At 39.8% G+C, this 21,280-nt stretch overlaps 1 protein-coding gene across 7 annotated transcripts in view; it reads left to right on the top strand.

Annotated features, from left to right (window-relative positions):
- The window catches only part of CDC42BPB (CDC42 binding protein kinase beta), a 140,660-nt gene that overhangs the window by 54,745 nt on the left and 64,635 nt on the right, over positions 1-21,280 (top strand). For all 7 annotated transcript variants that reach the window (XM_074956277.1, XM_074956282.1, XM_074956279.1 and 4 more), the window contains exons 3-7: positions 2,445-2,528; positions 7,748-7,843; positions 13,522-13,670; positions 18,352-18,445; positions 20,539-20,739. In XM_074956277.1, coding sequence (XP_074812378.1) covers positions 2,445-2,528; positions 7,748-7,843; positions 13,522-13,670; positions 18,352-18,445; positions 20,539-20,739 — 624 coding nt within the window. The remainder of the gene's footprint in view (positions 1-2,444; positions 2,529-7,747; positions 7,844-13,521; positions 13,671-18,351; positions 18,446-20,538; positions 20,740-21,280) is intronic.

Below are 21,280 nucleotides of genomic sequence, written 5' to 3'. Positions count from 1 at the left end.
AGGTAATATCTTTTGTTGGAACAACTTCTGTTGGTGAAAGAGCTAATCTTTTTTTATCTGAAGAATAGCTCTCTATAGCTCGAAAGCTTCTCTTTCACCAACAGAAGTTGGTCCAATAAAAGATATTACTTTACCTCTTCAATATCCTGAGACCAACACAGCTACGACGACACATGCTCAACCTTAGACAGTAATTGATAGAGTTCACTAATGGGGAGGGTTCTGCAATGTGCTTAGAGCCAAATTTTGCTTTGATTTACAGCCCATTTAATTAAATGGGATGAAACAGGGTGGAAGTCAGCATGGAACTTGGCTTAATAGTCTACCTTATTTTCATTTCAGACCTGAAATCCTCAAAGCTCAAATTGCTTCTTGAAGATGGAGTCCCAAAATGAGGTTTTTTTAGCTAGGATTTTGGAAGCAAAGTGTCTGCTCTTACTGAAGTCTGAAAACATTCTCTCAGCTGTATAGATTTATCTTGTTCTTTATTCCAGTACAAGTGAAACAGAGCTTTGTTTCAGATAAAACCATTTTGAACGAAAATGTACTACAAAATGAGTACAAATAATATCAGAGTGCTAGCTCACAGTGCAACTGTACAGTTGGCTTACATGTGTGCCTCAGAGATCCTGTTTTCGTGCATTCTTGAGAGACAAAATACCAAAAAAAAATACGCTCAAACATGGCTTGTTGGTTGATGTATAGGGCTGAGTTTTGTGAGGTTTAGAGTTTGTTCCTGGCTGTGATTCCGATGTGAACTTGGGAAACTTGCTTAGACTCTGTGCTTCAGCTTCCTTATCCATAAAATGAGAATATTACTTACGTATTCATGGGAGGGTGATGTGAAGATTAATTCATTGTTTACATAGTAGTGCTGAAATGGATAGGTTCCAGATATCCATGCAGTTTATGGGAAGGGGAGAGAGCAGAAGATAGTGTACTCCCATAGTAGCAATTATGAAAGAAAATGAAAGAAAACTAATTTGATGTGACTATCTACTTAAAGGTATGAAATCCCTATTCTTTATAAGAGACAGGTGCACACAGCAATGCAAAGTGGGTGAGTCACTCCACAATTTGGTGGTGGCTAGAAGTCCAAGTAAGAGGCATAAACCTAGATAATTTTTTTTATTGTTCAGTAGCATAAGAATTAGAATTTAGGCAAGTCAGTTGTCTTTGGAGACATTTAGAGAACAGTGTGTCACTGAACTCTGTTTAGGGTCTTCATCTTCCATGTCACCTCTGCCTAATTGCTGACTAATAATCTTGAAGACCCCCACTCCACCCCTTTCTGGCTACTGGATGGGAGGAGTATTCTTCCCCCCTCCACTCCTCCCCCGGCCCAGAGCTTCCGGCTAGAATGGTGAGTGGGATTCTCTGCTACTCAGTCTCCCTCCTCCAGTTTCCTGTTTTGGAGGGAGTGTCTCTCTCAGCTGCTCTACTCCAGCCTCATTTTCCACTCAGCCTCCTCTGTGAATGGCATCAGTGCCTGCCTCTACTGCTACTCAGTCTTTTCAAGTAACAGTGGAGGTGTATTTGATCTGATTCTTGCCAGTTTCACTGCTGCCTGCAGAGTTCTGAAAAGCAACAGTGAAAACTGACAAGTCAGTCTTTAGGCTGCTGAAATCTAGGAAAGCGATCAGCAACAGCAGAGACACTCAAGCAGTCTGGCTGCAGACTTAAGATGGCACTGCATTACTAGACATTTGGATCACATTTTCTTTGCAACCATAAGAATTAAAACTTTTTCTTCATCGAAATGAAACCTTAAGTTTTTTAGAAGTTGGTGGCTTTTGCCCAGGAAAGATTCTTATTAGCTTTGGGCAAGTGGATTTTTCAAGCCCTGCCTAAAATGTGGCCTTCACAGTTCCAAAATAGAACTATATTCCTTCACTGCAATTTAAAGACAGCATGCTGCTTTACCTTAGGCCATGTCTACACTCCTGCTTATGTTGGCAAAACTTCTGTCACTCGGGGGTGTGAAAAAAACACCCCCCTAAGCAACATAGATTTCACTGGCATAAGTGGTAGTGTGCACAGCGCTATGTCGATGGAAGAGCTCCCTGCATCTGTACAGCTGTGCCACTGTAAGCTCTCTAGTGTAGACATAGCCTCAGTGTATACTTTGCCATTAGTAAAGTACAGTACTGGAGAAAGTTCTCTTCCACACACTCTCCATTATACAGCCATATACACCACCATACTGTGTGTCAAGTAAATGAGTAGTAATGTGCTTTTACAACTCAATTCTTAGAAGGGAAAAATAACTTACCAATATATTCAGTGAGTTGTTCACAGACTCTTGTTCATTAATTACTTACTCTTCAGTAATCATGATTTTATTAAGCAATATTTTGCATCATTTATCAGCTGTTGGGGAAAAAAAAGTATTGAAATTGTTAAATTCCTTTTGTTTTTGTTAAACAAAATTATTATTATTCCAGGTTGCGGTTGTTAAAATGAAGAGCACGGAACGCATTTATGCAATGAAAATTCTAAATAAATGGGAAATGCTTAAAAGGGCAGAGGTAAGGACTATGTTTTCTAATACAGAGAATTTTTAAAAATGGCATTAGGGAAAATTACATTGAAGCTCTTCCAGATTAGAAAGAATTATTTCATGAGTATAGGAGGTGCTGCTTCTTTTCTTTCTTTTTTTTTTTTAAGAAAGTGAGCTGCTTTAATGCAATCAAGTCTGACAATCCCTTCCAGGCATCTGTTGTTCTCCGCATTACTGTGTATTCGTTTACCAGACAGTCTGCCCTAGTTTTTACCCTGAATTATATTGGCCAGATTTTTGTTTACTGTAAAAGCAAGTTAAAGACTACATGGAAGCCTCAGATTTCTGTTGCTATGACTATGTGAAAAAAAAATGATTGAAAATGAACTTGTTCTTATATTTGAAAAACAAGCCTTCAGGAAGTGTATCCTACAATTTGTATTGGGATTTGCATTACTAAAGACAATTAACTAATATTCTGGAAACACAGAAATAAAAGTAGGTGAGTAGATAGCTGTGTAAACAAAGCATTTGAAAGATGTTAGTAGTTTTCTTTAGAAGTTATTCATTTGTTTCCAAAAAGCACATACATGTGCTAATCTAATAGGAACTTTATAAATTAATAAATAGTGGTTAGAGGTCCTACTGAGAGGAATTATCCAAAATAACATATGCTCTGGCCTACTTAGAGTAATTGCTATTATATTGGCAAAATGCAAGTCACAGTATCTTATAATGTTACATAAATCTGTGTAAAGTAAAATGCAGCTCACGAACAGCGCAGGGCACTGTTGAGGAAAGAGGTCTAACTATGTAAATACTTACACAGCAACAAGAGGGCTTGAAAGCTTTCCCGACTCCACCTTGCTGAGGGCTAAGGTCATGTCTACACTACAGCTGCTGCAGCGCTATAGTATAGATGCTTCCTACATTGATGGAAGGGGTTTTTCTATAGATGTAGTTAATCCATCTCTTTGAGAGGCAGTAGCTACGTCAGTGGTAGAATCTTTATAGACTTTGCTGCATCTACAGTGGGGGTTAGGTTGATCTAACTACGTCTCTCAGGGCATGACATTTTTCACAGTCCTGAGCAATGTAGCTAGGATGATCTAATTTAAGCATAGACCAGGCCTGAGCCTACTAGCGCAGGAGAAAATACATGGCCCACCACATGTTAATATTCCATCCATCCCCAGTGAACAAGTTCCCCACCCCTCTTAGACACCTCTTCACCGCTGCATGTGATAATGGTTGCCTGATAAACTCACCTCCTTCCAGCAGTCCATGCAGGCTCCTCTTCACAGACTCCCTTGAGGGGGAGATGGCTGTTGCTATTCTCCTGACTTTTCTCATAACTTTTCAGCACCACCAGTTTCACAGTGAAATTGTACCGATCTAACTACATTAGTTTAGAAGTACTAATTTCTTATGTAGTAAGGAATGAATTTAAACTAGGGCTGTCAAGCAATTACAAAAATTAATCACGATTAATTGTGTGATTAGTCACGCTGTTAAACAATAATAGAATATCATTTATTTAAATATTTTTGGATGTTTTCTACATTTTCAAATATATTGATTTCAATTACAACACAATACAAAGTGTACAGTGCTCACTTTATATTTATTGTGATTACAAATATTTGCATTATATACAAAAAACCCCTGCATTCAAAAATAAAACAATGTAAAACTTTAGAGTCTACAAGTCCAATCAGTCCTATTTCTTGTTCAGCCAATTGCTCAGACAAACAAGTTAGTTTACATTTGCAGAAGATAATGCTGCATGCTTCTTGTTTACAATGTCGCCTGAAAGTGAGAACAGGCGTTTGCATGGCACTGTTGTAGCCGGCATTGCAAGATATTTATATGCCAGATGCGCTAAAGATTCATATGTCCCTTGATGCTTCAACCACTATTCCAGAGGACATGCGACCATGCTGATGACGGGTTCTGCTCGATAATGATCCAAAGTAGTGCAGGACGACGCCTGTTCATTTTCGTCATCTGAGTCAGATGCCACCAGCAGAAAGTTAATTTTCTTTTTTGGTGGTTTGGGTTCTGTAGTTTCCGCAGTTTCCGCATCAGTGTTGCTCTTTTAAGGCTTCTGAAAGCATGCTTCACATCTCATCGCTCTCAGATTTTGGAAGGCACTTCAGATTCTTAAATCTTGGGTCGAGTGCTGTAGCTATCTTTAGAAATTTCATACTGATATCATCTTTGCATTTTGTCAAATTTGCAGTGAAAGTGTTCTTAAAACGAACATGTGCAGGGTCACCATCCAAGACTGCTATAACATGAAATATATGCAGAATGTGGGTAAAACAGAGCAGGAGACATACAATTCTTCCCCCAAGGAGTTCAGTCACAAATTTTATTAACGCATTATTTTTTAACGAACGTCATCAGCATGGAAGCATGTCCTCTGGAACGATGGCCGAAGCATGAAGAGGCATATGAATCTTTAGCGCATCTGGCATGTAAATATCTTGCAACACCAGCTGCAACAGTGCCATGCGAATGCCTGTTCTCACATTTAAGTGACATTGTAATGAAGAAGCAGGCAGTATTATATCCCATAAATGTAAACAAACTTGTTTGTCTTAGCGATTGCCTGAACAAGTAGGACTGAGTGGACTTGTAGCTTCTAAAGTTTTCCATTGTTTTGGTTTGAGTGCAGTTATGTAACCAAAAAAACTACATTTGTAAGTTGCACTTTCATGATCAAGAGATTGCACTACAGTAATTGTATGAGGTGAATTGAAAAATACTATTTCTTTCGTTAATCATTTTTACAGTGCAAATATTTGTAATAAAATATAATATAAAGTGAACACTGTATACTTTGTATTCTGTGTTGTAATTGAAATTGATTACATTTGGAAAATGTAGAAAACATCAAAAAATATTTAATAAATTTCAATTGGTATTCTATTGTTTAACAGTGCTGTTAATTTTTTTGAGTTAATCGCGTGAGTTAACTGCGATTAATCGACATCCCTAATTTAAACTAAATCACTGTGAGGCATTTTTAATCCAAAATTAGTGTCCACATACAGGGTTGCACCAATTTAATCAGTTTCTACACCAGTTGAATTAAATGGTTGTAATTTTCTCATGTAGACATGTCCTAAGTGGGAGAAGAGGAGGAAAATATAGGAAGCAATATATGACCTGCACACACTACCTGGCTGACTTACCTCCGCCCCAGTCAGGAGCATCTGGTAGAGTGGCCTCTGGGGCAGGCAAGAGGTGAAGATGTGGAATCTGCATAGGAACCAGAATCTGAGCAGTAATTCTGCCATCTCCTCCTATGTGTCGCTATTCCTTTCTAGGGAAAGCTGTAGCCATTCCAGCTAGGTTCTGTGCTCACTGATTTCCCCTTGGGAAATGGAGCAGTGCGTACAGCAAGGTCACTCAGCACCTTTTTTCTTTTTGCCTGCCTCTGATTACCACCTGCTGCACAAGGCAAGCAGATAAGTCGATTTCTCAAAACCTGCATATCAAGTTCATAAAGCATGTGGGAAGCTTTCATTTTTATTTGTTGTAAGCCCCTTCAACTTTAAAATGAAACCTTTAAGTACACAATAGATAGCCTCTTAACTGACACACCTTACTGCAAAACAGACATTAGGTAATTTTTCATTCAGTTATCAGAGGTTCAATGAATGCATTGTGCTGGTTGTATGTTGATTTATTTTATGAATTGTAGAAACATTGTATAATTCATTAAACATAGCAAAGTGCATCTGGTTAAATCCAGTTTTTATATCAACTGTAAAAGGAGCAAGATGGTCTGAAGTGAACAAAGGGCAACATGGGGAAAATTGTTAGCAAACACTTGTAGATAGGCTGGTAGGCAAGACTAGGTATGCTCTTACATAGACAAGGTGTGCCTTTTTATCCATTGTTTAGTCAACAAATTGCATTGTCTTAAATCTGTTCCTAGCAATTGTTTCAATTAAGTGGGTCTGACTGTTACTTGGGTGGACTCAGTTGTGTATTTCAAGTATATTGTTTTAAGAATGTTAAAATATGGAAATATCTAATTCTGGAAACTGGGAAAATAGCAATGTACTCATAGACTCATAGACCTTCAGACCAGATGCGACCACTATTTATCATCTAGTCTGACTTCCTGAATTACATGGGCCAGAGAATTTCACCAAATAAGTGTTTATATGTGAAAGTATTAGCATAAATGACATTCTAATTCACAGCATAATATAGACATATAATGATTCACCTTGCACGTGAGTGGTTCTTTTTATATGCCCACTGTGTAACTTAATTGTTCCAACTTGACCGTAGTATATTCCACTTCCGCTGGAAAGTTTCTCCACTCAAAAAAACATTTAAGACTTTTCTCTTGGAAAACTCAAATTCAAACATTGTAATAGCGAGGCCTCTAGGGTGAGGGTGGTGAAGTGTGGGATTCCTAGGTGTTCCCTCAGTGCACGTTGTTGGACAATTCATAGATCAGAACCAGTAGAAACACTCTTATCCAGAGCGCAAGTGCTTAATGATGGGGAATGGAAATAAAAAGAATATATGGATAGTGGCAGCCTCAATTTATCGTGGTAAAACAACCCCAGGGACTCAGTCTTGACCAGTGTTTTGGGCCAAGAAAGCCATTAATAAACTCAAGGTGAGTCTTCTTCCTAAAAATGTAATGAGATTTGTTGTATGTAAACGTATATGGAGCTGAGCTGTGATAATCTTTCATGCAAATTATTTTGTAAATGTTACTCTGAAATACTGGGAGACTCCTGAAAAGTGCAGTATTTTATGCAGAATATTAGTGTGGGAAACTATATGGATTTTTGTAGATTTCCTGCCTGGTTTATATTATCTGAGGCCCTCACTAGAGGTACTGTTAGAAACTGACCCACTAAACTGTGGCTGCATAGGTATATTTTCACACAGGTTTTATCCTCATATGCAGTTGTCCTTTTGCTACAGATTGTGGTGGGGTGAAAACATTTTTTAGTACATGAGGGAAGAAAGGACTTGAGTGGCTCAAGCTAAATTGTTTTTAAAAAGGTAGCACTCTGGATTAAGAGTGGATGCCTAACCACAGAAGCATACTGCAGAGCTTTCCTGGCTTATCACTTGTGCAGACTAAATTCCAATGACTAGAGACCTCTGTGTAGAAATTTTAAATAATCCCATAAAACATGCATATGTATGAATCCTGCAAAGACGACTTATGGACTGTGACAATGCCTTTTTTCCTCGTTTCTTTAGACAGCTTGTTTTCGAGAAGAGAGAAATGTTTTGGTGAATGGAGATTGTCAGTGGATTACTACATTGCACTATGCCTTTCAGGATGAGAACTATTTGGTATGTTTGCTTCGCCATTAAATACAAAAGTTTTGTTACTTATGTTAAAAACAAACTTATTTCTGATAAGTCTGAGGGTTTTAGAGCAATAAATCAGTTCTCTCTGTTTCTTGCTGCAGCAGTTCACATCTTTGTTCTTCCCTTATATAAAAACACTTCAGAAGACTTAATGTAACTGTAGGACACTGAAAACAAAATTAATGTAGTTTTAGAGTATACTTAATTGTCCCATGTAAATCATCTAAAATATGCTGATCTACTATGAAATACAATATATTAGATATAAATTTAATTTGTGAATAACTTGTTAATAAAATGATATATTGATTCTGTAGATATTCTTTACCTTGACAGTGACTCCGTGAGAGTTGCTATGAAGTTTAATTTTACTTTATTCTACAGTTTAAAATGTGCAAAAATTTGTTTTTTGAGCTGAGACTTTCTTCATAGCATTTTATAAATGAGAGGTCAGTTTTATTCCACTAACATAGTCATAAATCAGTTAATTTTATTTGAAATATTTTGCTTAGCTTTATATTGGGGGAAAAAGTCAATAAAAATGATGAAAAACATTACCTCCATGCCCTAAAAATATTAAGTAGCAGATATTATGCATCAGTATTTCAGTGGATTACATCTTCAGTTTTTTTGTGTATTACCTGCAATGATTCATTGAAGAAAAAAAAATGTATTCACATTAGAAATTTTTAGCCAAATTGAGGATTATACAGTAGACATTCACAGTTATCATTTTGTATTCTGTCATGGACTGCTGGTTGGGCCGTGACCAATTACAATAGATTGAAACATGAAGACAGTAGAGCTGGGTGGGGTGTTTCAGTGAATAGTAAATTCACCAAAAAACACACATTTTTTGGCTAACCAAAATTATTCATGAAATGTTACGTGAATTCACTGGATAATTTCAACCCCCAAAAACACTTTTTTGGGACTGAGATTTTTTTTTACAAAATGGGAGGTGGAGCAATTGGTAATGATGCAGCTTTCTCTGTAACTTTTAGCCCAATGGTTAGGGTGCTTCTCTGAGAAGTGAGACTCCTGATTCAAGCCTTCATCCTTTGTAGATGAAGAACAGAATTCTACCTCTCTAAAGCCTTGTCTACACATACTGGCATTATGTGTGGGGTACACATAGCTAGCTATATGCAGCAGGGAAAGGCTGAGGCCGCAGGGAAAGGCTCGCTGTTGGAGCCTTTCGCTGCAGCAATGGAAGGCTCTGGCATGGGGAGGCAGTGGGGAAAAAGCTCCAGCAGCGGGCCTTTCACTATGGTAAGGAAAGGCTCTGGCAATGGGGAAGCAGCAGGACACTATACAACTAAAAACAGCAGTGTAGACACGGGAGGCATTGCTCGGGCATGTAGAGAGACATGTAGGGTCTGTACCCTCAGGTTCAGGTGCATAAGGCAGTCTACTCAGCTAAGCTGTGCCTCAGTCTACGCTGCTATTGATAGCCATGCTAGTGGGCGTGCAGTGTCTGTACTTTGTACTCTGCCATAAGTGTAGATGTACCATAAATTAAATGGCACTCTAGCACAGCTTCTCTGAGCTGAGGCTCAGTGTTCAGTCTTGACCAGTCTGCACCCGGCCTTCAAACCCATGCATTTTTACAGAATTGTTCCTTTAACTACACCTGAAGCCTTTCCAAACTGTAGTGCTTCTGGGTAACGTTCTACTGTGCTGCCTCAAAGGGTGCGTCTACACTGAAAAATTAGTACACATATTACAGCAACAGCAAGTAATGGTGCAGTTGAACCAGTGAAGGTGGGGCTCAGACACTTTTTCTACGGTCATACTCAGAGCAGGTTATTGTGACATGGTGATAAGTGTGTTTGAGTGTTTGTCTAAGCTAATTGTTACATTATTGCTGGCACCAGGCAGCTACTCTATTGTTGGCAGTTTTTCTAGTTTAGATAAGACCCATGAAACCTGCTCTGATGCACTCTAATAATTTAACCTACAGTGTTGTACTTTCAGTTTTGCATTAAATACAGAACCTATTAGTATCTATTGGTTCTGTTAATGATATAAAGCAGACTTTGTCAGGGGTCTCAAACTCCCAGCCTGCGGGCCATCTGCGACCCGAGAACCTCCCCAATGTGGCCCGTGGGGCTCCAGCAATTTTGGAGCCAGGTCTCTCTCTTAGCCCCGCTTGCCGCCCCCAGGCGCTCTGCCCCCACACGTCCCTCAGGTGATTTACAGTGGCCCGGGGCCCAGCCCACCACCAGCAGCGCAGCAGAGCTGAATGGCTTCTGCCTGCTTGCTTCATGTGTCTGCTGGCCTCTCCCTGCGACCCCGGGATGGGGCTGTGCCTCTGTGCGCTGCCCCTGCTCCGAGCACCCCTGTGGCCAATGGGAAGCTGTGGGGGCGGTGCCTGGGGGCAGCAGCGTGCGGAGGCCCCACCGGCCCACCCCACCTTGGAGCCCCAGGTAAGCGCTACACCCCCCCCCATCCTCTCCCAGAGCCTGCACCCCCTCCCCCTTCCCACACCCTCCTCCTGCTCCCAAACTCCCTCCCAGAGCCTGCAACCCAACCCCCTCCCCCTGCACTCCTGCCCCAGTCCAGAGCCTGCACCCAAACTCCCTCCCAGAGCCCGCACTCCAGACCCCCTCTCCCACCCCAGATGCCCTCCCAGAGCCCAACCTCTCACCCCTTCTGCACCCAAACTCCCTCCCAGAGCCTGCACCCCAATCCCCTACCCCAGACCTCCTCCCACCCAAACTCCCTCCCAGAGCCTTAGGCAGTTGTGTGTGGGGGGGGGGGGTTGGAGGGGGTTTCTGTGTGGCATGAGTGACACTATTGGCCTGTTGGGAGGATTTGAGCACTGGCACTGGCCCTAAGGTTAATTGAGTTTGAGACCCCTGCTTTATGTGATACTGGAGTAATTCCAATATTAGGAAAAGGAGAAGGAACATCTCTTTTGCTGTAGGAAATTACAACCTAGTATTTCAGCTGATGAGAGGAGTAGAACTTTATAAGACTACTTTTAAATTGACTAAAGTATTCCCAATGTTCATTTAAGGATTGGTGAAATAAATATTGAACAGTGTGTTAATCTCTAGAGTATTTACTTACTAAAATAGTTTTTTTTAATCAACAGTGACTCTTCAGGTCTTGAGATCCTGTTTATTGTTTACACTGATCTCATCTTCTAGTACATTTAGCTTGCATGCAGCAAATTGTTTGCATATACTTTATGAAACTTGAAAAAAATGTGCTTGTCATGGAAATATTCATAAACCTTTAAAATAGCAGGAAGTTTTTCCTACTAGTTCCTCAGTTTGCAAAAATTGAATTCCTCCAGCTTTTTCTCACACTAGCATGGACTGTATGAACAGGAATGCCCATGCCAGATGTCCACACATTCCATTGCTGCAATTTCTAAGTATTCTAGGACAGATACTCAGAATGTTTCCCTACTACAAACTCTGAGATGGTCTTACCTGGAATGTTAGATTTATAATGGTTTTATGGTGGTTCTGATTGCTTTTCATAGACACAGTTTTAGGAACAAAGGTCACTTGTAAGTACCCCCTTTGTTTACTTTATGAAGTATATTTTGGGTAGGTGAAACATCACATAATGGTTTATGAAACACACACAATTTGAAAAAGAAAATTCAAACAGTTAATTCTCTCGAGACGAACACTCCATGTTCCAGATTCAAGCACATATGAACTTATAAATAAAACTACCTTGCAGAAAGACAGTGGGAATCTGGACATTGAATACACAGAGTAGGATGTACATTCATATGTAAATTTATCTTTGTGTTGAACACACTTTTCCCAATGTACATTCAAAAATTGCCAAGTTACACACACACTCCATTGTCAGCATAAGCAAATATTTGCCCTAGGGTTAAGCTATACATGAACAATTGTGTGGAGGGCAATGTCAAGACAGACACCTTTTGGGATGTCAAGGTAGATGAGGTAATACCTTTTATTGGACCAGCTTCTGTTGCTGAGAGATACAGGACCTGAAGAAGAGCTCTGTGTAAACTCAAAAGTTTGTCACTCACCAACAGAGGTTGGTCCAATAAAATATGACCTCATCCTCCTTGTCCCTCTAATATCCTGGGACCAACAGAACTACAACACTGTGTACACCTTTTGGGGTGTCCTTTTGTCTCCAACAAAAGTTTTGAGTAAATAAAAGGGCAATTACCCTTTGCCTTCCCTTTTACTTTATGGTCTTGCTGACTTAATCAGTTTCCCTTGCAGGAAGGGAGTCTGTTTTTCCCTCCTTCAGGAACTGAATGGAATTCAGATTGCTCTACCATGAGCAACAGAATTAAGTATTTACTTTAGTAAAAGTCTGTTACTGAGGATAAGCAAGATCATTGCTAACACTTTGTCACTGGGTGGGAAGAAGGGTCAGACAGAATGGCTCTGAATTGGGAATGGGAAATATAGACATCAGTCCCTAGGTCATGGGTTAGATTCTAATTCAGGTGGGGAGAGTGTCAAAAAATAACTTAAAATAATGTCTGTGGTCCACTGTGGATAAATAATGAACGAATCATTGCGGGGAGGGACGGGACGTGGGAGAGAGAGCAAGCATGAGAATGACTCTGTAGCTTGGTGTTTAGAGCACTTTTGTGACTCTAGTTCAGAGTGGCTAAAATGCTGGCCTGTGCTCTAGCAAGCCCCTCCTCTTGCTACCAACCACGGTAATACAGTGGTAAGAAATTTTAAGAAAAATGTTAGCATACACAAGGCCAAGGGCTTTCAATCTATTTAATGAGCACTAAATTCATTGAAAGTATTTGTTTAGAAAAGCATCTTTTACTCCACTAACTTACTTATTTCACGCAAATTGAGCTCCCTTCATTATCAGTCAAAGTAGTATTTGTGGAGAAAGTTGGTTTTCTGCCTCAAATGCTTAGTAGAATAAAATGAATATTCCAGGCTCATATTTTTGTTGTTGCTCACAGGCTTATCAACACCACAAAATATGCCTATTATCCAAACATACTTCTTGTCTAAACAAGAATTTAATTGCAAATGTTATTTGTTCCTCATTCCAAAAGTTTCATATTCCACTAGAAGAATCCAGTGTTTCCTGTTCAGACTACACAGGGATTTAATGTTGTGATGTGTAAAGAGATTTAAAATTAATTCTCCAATACATAAATAGTTTTTAAACTAGTTTCCTCTTTTTCATGCCATATGAATCCTCACACTTTGAAACTTAATATGCTAGATTTGGTCGTGATTTTGGTTTGGTTTTGTTTTGTTAAATTAGTGCAGAACCTCACAAAAACCAATTCCCTAAAGAAAATGGGCCTTGTTTCTGTCACTTCTCTTTATAACTAAGCTAGATAGTCATAAATCATTGTCTTGGTTGCCCTCTGCTGTATATTCTCTCTGCTCATTTTTATGATAATGACCATATCTGAGATAGTTTAGAATGTGTTGAGCTAATGTTTTTACTATGATTATATTAAAGAAAATCAGAAATACTTGCAGCAAAATAGACAATTCATAGTAACTTGTTCATAAAAAGTGCCCATTTTGACCCTTCTTCACAGACACACCTTTTCCACAACCTCTTTTTACATCCGTCTTGTTCCACAATGAGCTACTTGTATTTAATTGCTGTATTTATCCATTCTGACTCAAGCATGCATTAATCATATTTCTCTTGTTTTTTAGTATTTAGTAATGGACTACTATGTGGGTGGTGATTTGCTGACACTTCTCAGTAAGTTTGAAGACAAGCTTCCTGAAGATATGGCCAAATTCTACATTGGTGAAATGGTGCTTGCTATACATTCCATTCATCAGCTGCATTATGTGCACAGGTAAAATATCCACTTCATTATGCATATGCCCAATTTTGAAAGTGTCAACGCAGAATTAACTGCACATACAGTGGTCATATCAGGCAAATTTATAGGGCTGCTTGCTAATTATTCCTATTTAAACTTTTAACTCAATACATCAAGTTTATAAATGACCAATTTTAGAGGTGGTGAAATGTAATTTGATTAAAAATAGTTGGCTTAGTAGTTAAAGAATTTAAAATAATAAGGGGTTTAATGAGCAGTTAGCCACACCTGTAGTTTACTTTGGGCAATTCACTTGATGACTTAATGCCTCAGTTCAACCCAGCTAGAAAATTCAGGCAAAATCAGATGCATCTTAGTGAAGCTTCTCTGAATAAATAAATTCAGTAGATGTATCATGCAGGAAAATATTTAGAATGGACCCTTTATAATAACTGTTGGCTACCTGTCTGTATTATCTGTATTAACTGTTTGTAAAATGTTATGATGTTGGTGTCTGTGTGTCTTACGTATAGGTGTATATTCCAAGTCAACCTATTCTAACATTTAGCAATGCGGAAAATGTAAAAAGGTTGAGTTATCAGTTTTTAGTTCACACTCTGAAATGGTTAAGAAAATAACCTTCCTTCCTCTGACTGTGGGAGGAAATTAGTCAGGAAAGCAAAGAACACTTTGTACACTTCCTTATTGTTAGGTTACTCTGAGAAATGCAGGTTCCAGAAAAGCCTTTGGTAAACAGGAGTGCTGTTAGGAAGAAGCACATGATAAATGTTTTGTTCAGCATAGTGAGAATCTTGTTCAAAGGAGAATTGCTCTTCTTGACACTTGCTTTCAGACTTAACATTTAGTATGTTAGTCATGAAAAAGCAGTGACATTAGTACAGAAAACCTTTGCCATTGTTTTTATGTTCTGACCTTGTACTTTGTTTCTGATAAATGTGAAGTTGTAAAGTATGGAGTGTTGTAAGGCAATGATATCATTCAGTTAGCTGTGTGTATAGATACACATAAGGGATCTAGAGAGTTCTAACAGAAAATACTGCACTTTTGAACTATCAACAGTGTATATTTAAGCGATAATATTGTAGGCATAACCATCAGGCCTTTAGCCACAGTCAGTCATTTAATTCCCTTGAAATGATATACACCAAAGTTGTCATTATTGAAAGCTGAAAATAAAACCATGCATGTGAAAAATAATCTTCTGTGATGCTGTTTTGAATTGATATGTACATTGTATATCATTTCTAGAGAATGTATGCTCTCTGTTAGCCATAAAGATTGCTTGAATCTACTTGGCCCTCTGGAGCAAGCCAATGAAACTGTAAAGTATGTCCTACTTTGAGATAGAGGAAGGGTTTTAATATTGCGTTTTTAAACTTCTTAGTCCTATAGGCTCTAAAGTAAGAATGTTTGTTTTAAAACAAAACAAAAGTGTTTAGTTAAGACTAGCTTTCTGTTTAAACCTTGACTGTCTTAAGTGCTCTAAAAATCCGTGCAGTTAATCAGATTGCCTTGTATTTTGGTGTGCCTCATGGGGATGTGAGGGTACAGTCAGTGATTCAATGTTGGGGTCATTTGATCAAAGTTCCCAAGGCAGCCCCTGGAAAAAAAACAGATTTTTCTTAAAGTTGACACGTTCTAGCAAATGTTTTGCTCATAAATAGAGATCCAGTGAAGGCTCAGATATTTCATCAGGGCCTCAAACATTTGAGGGTTACTCCAGCAGAGTGTGAGACATCCACCAGCCCTTTGGGAGCATTCAGATTTCAGTGTTTGAAAAATAGATTGCTTTTCTAGTTAGGCACACTAAGGCTCACAGGCCTGCTCATGCAGCAAGTGGATTATACAGAGCATGTGCAGAGAGACAGACTAACTATCTGAAAAACTACTTGCACATTGCAGGATTTGGGTGGCTCTGAGAGTGTTAGTCATCGAAACCAAGAACACCCAGGGCACTGAGAGTTCAAATCCAACCCGGGGCAGAAATTTGAGTTAAATAGGCATGTTACTCCAATCCACCTCCGATGAAAGGGGGATTTTTGTTTTGGGAAGTGTAATCTGAGTACAGCAGAATATTCAGAAGGCACTGAAATTGTTTTGAAAAGAAAATGAGATAAGCAAATGCTTACTGGGAGGGGATGGTGAGTAGGGGTGTAAGAGTAGGTGAGCATAGTGGCAGAGGGGTTGGGGGATCAAGGATGCTCAGGGGAGGGGTCTATGGGAAGGTGTGAGACACAGGAAAGAGGAACTAGGGGAGAATAGGGCTGGGATGCCTGTCTGCCCCACATTCCCCTTCTGTGTGTGCCATGATCTGGGGGCCACAACCCATCTGCAGGGTTGGGTGACCCCTCTTTCCCTGCCCCCCTCATGTAAGCCAGGTTCTGGAGGGGTTCCGAGCCCCACTCCCTAATCCCCTCCTGGAATGTGAGGAGATCACTGCCCCCGTGCGATGTCTGAGCCCTGCTCTATGTCCCTCCTCGTGTGTGCTAGGATCTGAGGGCCCCTGCCCATCAGTTGGGGGTCTAACCTGCCTCCCTAACTCCACTTCTGTGAGCCAGGATCTGGGAAGTCCTGCCCCTCTGGGTGTGGGGAGCTTAGAACACATGGGTGAGGAACTGAGAAGAGGTATGTTTGACACATCAGAAAATCTCCGGCACTGGGGAAGGGGCACGGGAACTGACAGGAATGAGATACATTTCTCAAAGCTGTTGTTCCAGGCTGGGGAGTGGGATGAATGGGTGCCTGCGGAGGGAAAAGGTGTTGGGGTGGTTCAGGTAAGGGGAAGGATGTAGGGATTGAGGGAATGGGAGGAGAGAAGACGAGGGGTTGGAGAATGTGAGAGGTAGGAGAGGAGGTTGGGGGTTAAGGGGTGGGGAGCCTGACAGCCCTGAATTCTCCCTTTCTGTGTGTGCGCGCCTGGGATCTGGAGAAACCCTACCCCTCTGCAGGGATCTGAGTTCTCCCAGTCTGCTGTGTGTTCTAGGGTCTGGGGGACTCTGCTTCTTTTGTGGGGTCTGAGCCCCTCTCCCTGTCCCTCCATGTGAGCTGGAGTGAGGGGAATTAAGGTATCACAAATTTAAACATTAAATCACAAAATGAATAGTTACGCTATACGTCACCCGTGTGGGGTGGTGGAGCTGGCCAGAGTGGATAGAGGGTACAGGACTTTGTTTGGAGGAGAGGAGGATTGGGTGGAACTGGGGCACAGCTGAGGTAGCTGGGACTAATTTACAGCAGTAAAGCATTTTGTTTTGTGATAATGTGCAGTTTTCTTTAAATATATATCCCAATATAGAAAGGTGTTTGGGTTTTTTTTTAAAGAAAACTGTGCCTCATTATTTAAAGTTAACTTAATTTTATAGCCTAGCTCACATACCCAGCTAAATTCTATGGAGGGGGGATGTTCCATGATGTACTAGCAGAGTGCACATTGGGGTATATCGCTGAATTGATTCGGATGACACTGACATAAAGGGAGGAAGGCGGTGCATTTTAACTTGTACATCTGTTAGATGTTCTTTATACTGCTAAATTCAGAAAATCATTTAAAAACTGTTAGGTTTTGTGTTTCCCCTTGCACACTGGCTTGTTGCTCTTTTAAGATTCTTTGAGAGAACTTATAAGGAAATATCTGTAGAGAATGTCTGCCTGCCTTAACCACTAAGTTTCAGCACTACCTTCTGTTTCTTCGGTGCTACAGCCATTTTATTTGCCAATACTTTTAAGTGGATGTGAAGATGAGTGAGTACAAAATGATGAAGGAAAACATGATTAATTTTGAGACTAAATGAAATTAAATTTACATTATGCCCATTCATTAATATTTTGACCACATTACCGGTCAAAGAATATCCGATTTATGAGCTAGAGCAAAAGTGAACTTGTAGTTCATTTCCTTTAGTAACAACAGCATATTATACACAACTATACACCTGTTACCTAGCAAGTTGTGGTATTGTGTAGTTTAGGAGACTTGTTATTGGTTTTTGGCCGTCTCTCGATACTCTTATTATTAATACATTTCTTAAACTTGTTTATAGCCTCTTTGCTCATGTAGGCGTGTAAAGCACTTCAGATGCTATATACACGCAGGAATCACTTTACAACCTCCTAAAACACACCTCACTTCTGGGCTATAACAGAGCAGCTGTTTTAATAGAGCACAGCAGTACTAGACAAGCAGAGGACAGGAAGTGAAGAATATGGTCTTGAATTGAAATAACAGAGGGATTAGGGAGGCAGAAAAACTGTACCCAGATTAGAACTTGGTCAGGATAGTTGGAAAATACAAAAGATTCTACTTCCCCTGTAGAATACTATGCTGAGACATTGGTGCTCTTCAAGACAGTATATGAATCACCTCTTCATACTGACTTTCTGCATCACTTGGTTTTATCATAATTCTCCAGTTCAAATACTGACCATTGCAGGTTTGACAGAATCAAAGACCTGGGTAGTACAGCTGCAGGCATAGTATTAAGTTTCTCTGAACTTGCTACATACCCTGCACTTAACTGATAGCCAAACATAAACTGAACACCATCAATGTAGTAAATAATTTTTCTTTCAATAGGTGACTAACTTCTACATTAATTTATATTGGCGTTTTCTCAGCGGAGCCAATACTTCAGTGAGAACATTGGCGTCATGTTTGTACTGTATTGACATCACTTTATTTCTTTTAATACAACAGGGACATAAAGCCTGATAACGTTCTTTTGGACATGAATGGCCATATACGCCTGGCAGACTTTGGATCATGCTTGAAGATGAGTGAAGATGGCACTGTATGTATAAAGTAAAATTTTATTCAGGGTCTTTGTAGTAGGTGCCTTGCTCTTTAAGAGCCTGCAGCCTAAGAGCACATCTGCATTGCAGCTGGGGATGTGAATGGCAACTTGTGTAGAAGTTACCGTGCTAGCTGTACTCTCTAGCTAGCTTGCTAAAAATAGACGTGAGGATGCTGTGCTGCAGGCTTCAGCACCAGCTACACAAGCCCATCTGACACTCCTGCACTGCTTTCCCCAGGTACATACTCACTTGTGCAGCTGGTGCAGAAGTCGTAGTGTCCTCACTTCTATTCTTAGTGAACTAATTAGACTAGCACAGGTACTTCTACATGAGCTGCCATTCCCACCCCTGGCTGCAGTGTAGATATACCTTAGGAAGACTTTCAGCATTCCAAGGGAGGGGGAAAGAGGTAAAATCAAAATATGTACATTTTTACATACATTTTGTGTATATATAGTATTTTATAGAGACTACATGAAAGTGTATATATGCATTAGTTATACCCATCTGCTCATCAACCATTCCATTGCTAGCTGTTGAATTTCTTGTTGGTGTTATGGAATATCTAAACATTAAAAGTATTGTTAATGATTATTGATTATATGAATTAGAGCCACAGGCTACAACCTTCAGGTAACCTTGAAATCCTGGGAAAAACTAATCAGAAATCAAGGCAATCAAACTAGCAGGGAAGAGGGAATTCATCAGGAGCCCACAGCTCTTAGATTTAAAAGATTCAAAGCCCCCCTCACTGTGAGCCGGTTTGTCTTATGTGTAAAGGTTGAAACAAACTTGTAACAGCAGGTGAATTGAGGCAGCCTATATTAATCGGGCTATGTCCCACCCAAGAGTTGAGTTGTACAGTTGCTCACAATGTCTACAGCTCAGAACAAATAACATTTCTTGGCCCCATTCAGAAATCTTTATAGACTTGGCATAAAATCCTCAGGCATTAAATCAGACTTCAGATGTCTCCCAGCTCTCCTCCAGTCTGCACCCAAGCTGTTTGAGCTCCTGGGAATCACTGTGAAAGTGCCTCTGAACAAAAGAGAGAACCAGGATATGCTAGCTGGCCATCTGGTACACTGCAAATTTGATACAAATATCACAGCTAATGCCCCATCTCTGTTTTGTGCAATGCTGGTGGTGTGATGAGTATCCAGTGGAACCAGTCATGGCAAAATAATGCTTGTAACATCATCCGCTGTCACTGAAACATTCAAGAGCCTGGTGACATTCCACAACCCTAAAGCATCTGTCTTGGCGTTATCCAAAATAATATGCAGAAGGGATTTGAATGAGCCATGCCAATTTGCAATTTGGCTGCAAGATATCTCAATGGAATTTGCCAAAGGAGCACAAAACTAAACACCTGCCACCATCCCCAAGACTTGCTTTTTATGTGGATATATTGAAGCTTAGTAGCTCATCTCCTTATCCCATCCAATTCACCTATCCTGTAATCTACCACGTTAAGCCATTTTCCATCCACCCCAACACGTGACGCACAAAAAAGCAAGCTCTAGACTCAGAGTAGACACTCCCTCCAGTACCTCCAAATCAAATCACACAAATGAGCATGGGAAATGGAATGGGAGCTTGGTAGCCCCCTGCTCTCCCCGCTTTCTACCCCAATCTTTGACAGCCATTTCCATCCTTAAACATGCACACACACTGAGGCAAAACATTTTCTCTTCATGTCTTAATGGTGTTTACATCAGTCTTCTCTTGCCCTTCCCTTTTTCACTCCATCAGGTTTGGTGGTTCTGAGTTTCCTACTGCACAGAGTATACATTTCACGGTTAGAGCACTGGGAAATCAAAATTTGCCTTTGATAACTTATATGTTTTGCCAAAAATGTATTAAATGAAGTTGCATTGGAGTCCACTTTATTGAAGCCTCTTTTTGTTTTGAATTTTCTGTACATATTCATTAGTTCTTTTTAGTGTTATGATTGATAATTCTTTTCCTTTTTATAAAAACAAGCATTTCCTAATGTCTTCATCTGCCAAAAATACAAGATATGATTAAGAATGCTGTCTTGAGGAAGCCTGGAAGCCTTCCAGAATGACGCTTGTTTATTTTTAAGGTACAATCTTCTGTGGCAGTGGGTACGCCTGACTACATCTCCCCTGAGATACTGCAAGCAATGGAAGATGGGATGGGAAAATATGGACCTGAATGTGACTGGTGGTCTCTGGGTGTCTGTATGTACGAAATGCTGTATGGTGAAACACCCTTTTATGCAGAATCATTAGTGGAAACCTATGGGAAGATTATGAATCATGAAGTAAGGAGTATAATCAAACCATACATAATTATTAAAATATTTATGCAGAAGTAGACAACCTTTAAAGAAAACATGATTTTTTTGGTGACAATAATTCTGTAGTTATAATTCCTTGATATGTTTCTATTTACATTAATGTAGTTTTATAGGTTTATCCGCTTGCGTTAAGGAATCTGTTAGCTTTTCTGAGTTTACAAAAATGGAAAAACCATCACTACTGTTGTAATTTGAAGATGGCCTCCAAATTATGATTTTTATTTTTAAACACTTGTTAATCTTTGCAAAATAAAAAAATGAGAACTAAACCAGCCACCCTGTTTATGGGGCCCACTATAAAATGTTTACTCTGGAGCCTGCAGTAGCAGTTAAGTAATACATTGTTTACACAGGTGGCACATTTTCTGTTACACTGATAATCAGTACAAATAAGAAAATGTGCGTGATAAGAGATTGATTTTTGCCCACTGTTAGCTGCAAAACTGGTAGGGAAATTTTTGTTTGTAAACTTTTGAGTGCATTTTAAACAGTGAAGAGCAAAACC

This window comes from Natator depressus, chromosome 6, assembly GCF_965152275.1.
Source record: "Natator depressus isolate rNatDep1 chromosome 6, rNatDep2.hap1, whole genome shotgun sequence".
NCBI lineage: Eukaryota > Metazoa > Chordata > Testudines > Cheloniidae > Natator > Natator depressus.
This window is presented reverse-complemented; position numbering and strand designations above follow the sequence as displayed.